This window comes from Chamaea fasciata, unplaced genomic scaffold (genome assembly GCF_029207755.1).
Source record: "Chamaea fasciata isolate MVZ Bird 193981 ecotype frontalis unplaced genomic scaffold, bChaFas1.0.hap1 SCAF_27, whole genome shotgun sequence".
NCBI lineage: Eukaryota > Metazoa > Chordata > Aves > Passeriformes > Sylviidae > Chamaea > Chamaea fasciata.
This window is the reverse complement of record NW_027094112.1, coordinates 310257-316614: the sequence shown is the minus strand read 5'-3', so window position 1 is coordinate 316614 and position 6358 is coordinate 310257. Positions and strand designations below refer to the sequence as shown.

The following is a 6358-nucleotide window of genomic DNA, read 5'->3' as shown; positions in this document are numbered from 1 at the left end:
TGTCTTTCTCTACCAAACCCAGGCACAGAACCCTTGGATGATGGCTCCCTTTTTCTTGGAATATGAAATCTCTGCAGCACCTTCTAGCAAGTGTAGTCCTTGGCCTGGATCCATAGGAAGGTTTGCCTGGCTGGTTGAATCCATAAGAAGTAACTCCAGAAGGAGCACAGAACTCCCCTTCTTCTGGGGTGGTTGTGATAGGCTTCATGGGCTACATCAACTCCTCCAATTGTGCACTGACACAGGCTGGGAAATGTCTGTTCTCTGCAGCAGAATTATTAAATATTGGGAAGGAATCCTTCCCTGTGAGGGTGGGGAGGCCCTGGCACAGGATGCCCAGAGCAGCTGTGGCTGCCCCATCTCTGGAATTGTTCAAGGCCAGGTTGGACGGGGCTTGGAGCAACCTGGGATAGTGGAAGGTGTCCCTGTCCATGGTAGGGGTGGCACTGGGTGGTTTTTCATATCCCTTCCAACCCAGGGATTCCATGATTCCATGATCATGGGGCAGCTGAACCATACTTCTGATTTCCACAGCTTCCTAAAATATTACCGGATAATAACAAATATTGTAATTTTTACCCCCATTCTGGTGCCTGTCCTCCTCAAGTTCTGCATGAGGCATTTGGAGGGACATTTCCAAAGACTCAGGAAAGGCACACTCCTGGACCTGAAGAGGCGCCGTGCTCCCAGGAGAGTTTTTAATGAAGTCCTTGCAGTTGTCATCAGTGTTCATTCACTGCCAGTATCACCCATGAAACACCCAGATAAATACTTTGTGTTTCCAGCCCATTCTGTACTGAAGTAAGGGAACCCAAATCTCTCCCTTTCAGCACATGCCACTGGTGTCAGAGCAGGATTGGGAGCGAATGCCAGCCTGACGCCTTTCCAGAGGGGGCTCAGCCATCTTCACCTGTCCATCAGTTCCCTAATTCTGCTCAGCCCAGACAGGAATGTGGCACTACAGAGTGAGTGGACAGCCTGAGCTGTCCTGAACAAGAACCACCTGAAACCATCACCCAAATCTTGCAGCCATCAGCCAGACATCCCCACCTAGAGCCACAAAGGAGATGTCTCATGGGAGAGCAGTTTCTCCTCTTCACACTGCACCTTCACATCAACCCAACATACAGTAACAAGAGATTGCACCACAACCACATGAATAAGGAATCAAGGGATGCATTCAGAAAAATTTCAGTGTCTGCACTTTGGTGGGCCAGAAACAAATGATGCAGAGGAGCCGTGTTTGGGAAAAGTTTTCAAGTGATTATGTGAGTCTGTCATGCAGCAGTTGGATCTTCTGGGAGCTGGTGGAGGAGGCTTTGCTCTTGACATTGTATTTTTTGCTTATTTCTTAACCTTGAGATGACAGCTCTTTCAGGGAACAGGGAAAGATTACATCCAAAGGCTGTCTGAAATCCAAACTTGGGTCTAATGATCTCTCCTCAAAGCACTGACTGTGAACTGGTTCTTCACAAGAGCCTGGGGGATTCAGTGCAGTAGGTGCTCTGCTCCTCCTGCAGTCACTCCTGAGGCACTGTCCTCTTCTCACAGCAATGCCTGAGCAGGTGGCACCTCCTGGGCAATGCCTATGCTGGAGACACCCACAGTGACATCCCTCCCTGGGATGGCTGGTCCGAGATTGGGGTGGTGCCAAGTATCGGGTTCAAGGCTTCTCCTCCTCCCTGCATGGCCACACCACACACCTGTGGTGTTTGGGGCTTCATGTTACTCCCATCCAGTGGCAGCTGTGGAGAAAGGAAACACATGACACTGACAGAATCCTTGCTTCTCCCATGCCAACATCCCAATCTGCCTGGTTTGGGGGCGGTGGGGAGGAGTATCCAAGTTAAAGGGTCATGATCTCCTCTCTGTTTGGCATAAAGAGCTTTGCACTCTTCCCTTCCATCTCCTATACCTCACCTCCCCCTTTCCCTCCACAGCAAACCACATTCAAAAGGTTCAGGGTGATCCTGCTGGTGCTTTGACACCATCTTGGGGTCTAACAAATGGAGGACAGATTGGGCCACATACCTGACTCCTGGGCCACACATTACTACACACACCCCTCAGCTCCTCAGTGGGTGGCAGGACCACACTCATGGGAGGGCTGAGCCTCGCCAAGGAAAGGCAGAGCTTGGCTGCTCCTGCCTCTAACATTTGCTGAGGGGGTGTTTGGGTGTTCCTGCCAGGAGCAAAAGGACCTGTTGAAAAGAGCAAGTGTGGCTGTAAATGGGCACTTCACAGCACGGTCACCTTGCTCCTGAATGGAGCTGAGGAGAGGGTACTCCTCACCAACACACGCAGAAAGAAGGGGAGTCTCCTACTGTAAACCCCAAAGGGATGAAACTTATTCCCAGTCAACTCTTTGACCCAAACAAACACAGAACAGTAGCAACACTCTAACAGTGTGTACTACAACAAGGACAGTCCAAACTGGGTTCCTTCAATGAGCAGGTCCTGCCAGCTCAGAGTTCCTCTATCCGCTCTGAACAACCACAATGGGTGCAGTTCCTTTCAAAAGGCTGGGAAAGCCCAAGTGTGACAGCCCTTGCAGGGTTCCCAGGGCCGGTGCTGTTGTCACTGCGGTGTCAGGGAGTGGGAGAGCAGGGAAAACTCTCTTGGATCATCAGGGTTTGAGGGCAGTTGAAACAGGGCTGAAAAGGTGTTGAGGTTTTCCTACAGCTCCAGAGGATGGAAACTGCCTTCTTGTTCTTCCTGGCAGATTGCTGGCAGCTGATCCTTCTTTGTCAGAGGTCCCAAGGAGGGTGAAAGATTCCCAAATAGGCCCAGAGCCCCCAGGCATCCTTCTCTGCTGGGGATTGGCAGTCCAGATGTTGATAAGGCTGTGGACAGTGGGCTGGAGGAGGAGGGAATGCTGTCAGAATATCAGGAGCAGTCATTGCTGAGTGTGGTCTTGGGAACATCACGGCCCATCTGTCAGCTCACCTGGAAGGATGGCATTGGTGGTGAGATGGATCTCAGGCTAATGAGTTGAATGTGGGTGAATTGATCCCAGACAGTGGATTGGTCATGGAATAAAGTACAGAAATTGATTTAAGTGTGGTGTGTTTGCAACCTTCCCTTCCCTTTAGTAACCATGGTAGGAATCCCTTTGCTCTCCTCTGTGACAGATACAGCTGGTATATAGCTGCACAGATGATTTGGCTTAACAGATATCAGCTTGACCAGCCCAGGTCAAAGTAAACAAGTTCCTGGACACAATAACCATAGGTCGGATTCAAACCCAGCCAAAGGACCTGAGCCAACCCCTTTGAAGCATGGATGCACCCATACCATTGGCCAGTGAGCTAGGCAGAGTTGAGACCCTTGATCAATCATGTCTGTAAGCATGGGACATTTGAAACCTCTATCGAAGGAGCTGCTGGACAATAAACGTGGGTGGTTGTTGCACAAACTCAGTGTGTTAATGTTGTGTCCCTGTCTCCGACTCCACAATGACACTCTCCAGCCAAGTTTTCTTTGGACAGGCCTGTCAGGAACTCACCTTGACCCAAAATCTGGTTATGACCAGTGCCAGGGGTGGTATTTATACATCTTCTCAACCTCATTCTGCACCCAGCAGTCTCTGGAGTTGGTCCCCAGGACTGACACAGGAGGGCTCTGGCCACTCCAGCTGCACCATCCATAGCCACCATGAAGCTGCCCAGGCTGGGACACTGCAGAGACCTACCCCAGCTTTAAATGCAAAGAAATCTCCTGGGCACAGCTTCTCTGGGCAGCTCGTGTCACTCAGGGAGGGTGGAGGTGGGAGCTAAACTGCTTCATTGCCATGGGATGCAGAGGCCAAGTGCTTCCTGCCTGACATTCTGCTCCCACAGGAGCATCTCTGATGTTCAATTTGTGCTCTCAGATCTTGCAGTATCTGTAGGCTCTGGGCCAACTCTTCCTGGTGATGCTCTGATGTTGCGGCTGCTGCTCTGCCATTGCTGCTCCGATCCAGCAAAGGAGAGATGTTCCCATAAAACTTTGTAATTGGCCCACTCCCCAGATTCTTCCTGCATGCCAACTGTGAAAGGAACATTTCTATTTTTAGCTCGGAGGTGTTGGCAAGAAATGCAGAGGATGGATCTGCATTGCCAGCAGGCAGGTAATGGCACAACCCCTCATCCCTTGCCTTTGTTCCATTCTGCCTGCTCCAGGGACTGCAAACCTTGGGGCTCAGTCTCATGCCCTGCTCCCCTGTCAGCCACTCCCAACTACAGGTGAGTTGCAGGAACAGGGAGGGGTTTTCATAAGGAAGTGTTTGTGGGATTGAGAAAGCTTTGCATGGGCTGTGTTCAATAATATCTGTGTTTAAAGGCTGCAGTGCTTATTCTTCCAATTTCTTTCTCTCTTCCCTTCTGAATTCTATTTTCAAAAAGGGGAAAATCTTTTCCAAGGTCAGGGAGAGGTTATGCTTTCAGATTTTTGCAGTACATAGCTTCAGGCTGGGTTAAAATTCTCGTAACGATCAGAGCCTGTCTTGCCTGGGATTCATTTCTTGTACTGTCTTTATCTCATCCCTTCCTGAATCCTGTTGGAAGGTTCAGCCATCGTGGCATACCAAAGGCAGAAGACACTTTTGCCTGTCTTTTTTTCCTTTAACCAACACTAGTGGTTTGTTGGCTCTTTTTGTCTTCCTCGCTCCGTTTTCTCATGACATCTGGTTGACAGAAATGAACTGCTCAACTCTGCTCTCAGGATATTGGGGGAATGCAGCAATTCCTGTTCCAGAGGAAGCTGGGACACTCTCTGAGCCTTAGAAACACCCATTCCCTTTTTCCAGTCTAACACACTCCTCTACACTGACTCACTTCATGCCACCTGTGTCATCTTTCAAGTTATGACCCCAAAATGGGGCAAAAGCACTTTCCCACCCCTTTTGTTGGATGCAAACCTAAACACTTGATTGCATTTGGGAATCAAAGACCCATGGGATTGAACTGTGGGAAAAATTCCTGTAAATGTGGCACTAACACATTGATGTTTTCTCTGTGGTGCTGCGGCTCCAGCCCAAGCATCACCTCTAATCACAAACGCCTTTGATTAGGGAGCCACAGTCTGGAGAAATGCCTTTGGAGAGGAGAAGGATGCTGTGCACTAATAAATAATGGGAAGTGATTATCGTGCCTGGGCCAGCAGGGAGGGAGAGCTACAAATCCAATGAACAGGTACAATTGGCATCTCCAGAGCCAAGCACATGGAAGAACCTAAAACTGAATTAATGACTGCTGAAAGGCTGGGCTCTCAAGGGAGAACCTGAGGTACGCTTTGACTTCTCTCTAGATTTAAGGCCTTGACATAAGAGACTTTGTCTCCACTCTCATGCTTTTAACAAGGGCAGATGACCCTACATTTGCAAGGATGGAATGTAGCACAGATAAATTGTTCTGGTATTAACTAAGCCTTGAGGAGAAATCACTGGATAATAGGGTGCCACGGATATTCACTGCATGGACAATTGCCAGGCCTTGCTCGAGGTCCATCTTTCATCCCACTAACTTTGTAGGGACACAGTTACCTGGTTGCAGGTGGTTCATTGGTTGAAGGGCTATCCTAACTTTCCCATTTAAGATAATATTTCCCTCCCACAATCTTTGGCTTCGGCCAGTTTGTCCCAACAGCCCCCAGCTGTGTGTGTGAAGGAGCTGCTGGGCCAGTAATGATCCATTCATGGACAAACAGCCCCTGCCTGGGAGTGGTCATTGTGGTCACTGCTCTGGAGTTGTCATTGCTGAAGCTTTTCAGCTGCTGCCAGGTCTGGGTGTTGCCAGAGGGGGCAGCCTGAGGAAGGTCGAGGGAAATCCATTCCTTGTCTGTGTGACTGGAATTTCTGCATGTACAAGTGCATTAACATTCTGGTGTCCCTATTTGAGATGCTTTGCCTTGATCTGCCTTTGCCTTTTCCCTCTCAGTCCCAGGTGGTGTCCTCCACTTTTCCCCAGGCCAGTGATAACCTCTGTCCCTCCCTGCTCTCTCTGTGTTCTCATGGCGTGGCAGAAACAACACGAACATGAACACAGGCAGCAAATACAAAAGAGGATGGTGCTGTTTCTGAATGCAGTAGGAGCCACCAAGGCTGGGACAGGAGTGTGATGGTGTATCTCAGTTGTGTAGCTCCTGTTACCGCTGGCATTGAAGATTATCACACTCCTGTAGTACAGGATGGAATTTATCCCTGGCTCTGTGCTACCAAATCACTTCACAGTGTGTACAGAGCCTGCCCTTCAGATCCTTGCACTCTGCATTCTCCAGCCAATGCAGAGAGTGAATAAAAAGCACAGGAGAGTCAAGGTATACCAGATTCCCCTAAATGATACATCTGTGTTGTGCTCCAAAACAAAAGAAGGAAGCTGCC

General features: G+C 49.4%; 1 protein-coding gene across 1 annotated transcript in view; it reads right to left on the bottom strand.

Annotated features, from left to right (window-relative positions):
- Positions 1–1586: 1586 nt before the first annotated feature.
- Positions 1587–6358, bottom strand: part of LOC136301613 (acid-sensing ion channel 2-like) — a 31665-nt gene continuing 26893 nt past the window's right edge. Inside the window, exon 2 of the mRNA XM_066204741.1 lies at positions 1587–1745. Coding sequence (XP_066060838.1) covers positions 1587–1745 — 159 coding nt within the window. The remainder of the gene's footprint in view (positions 1746–6358) is intronic.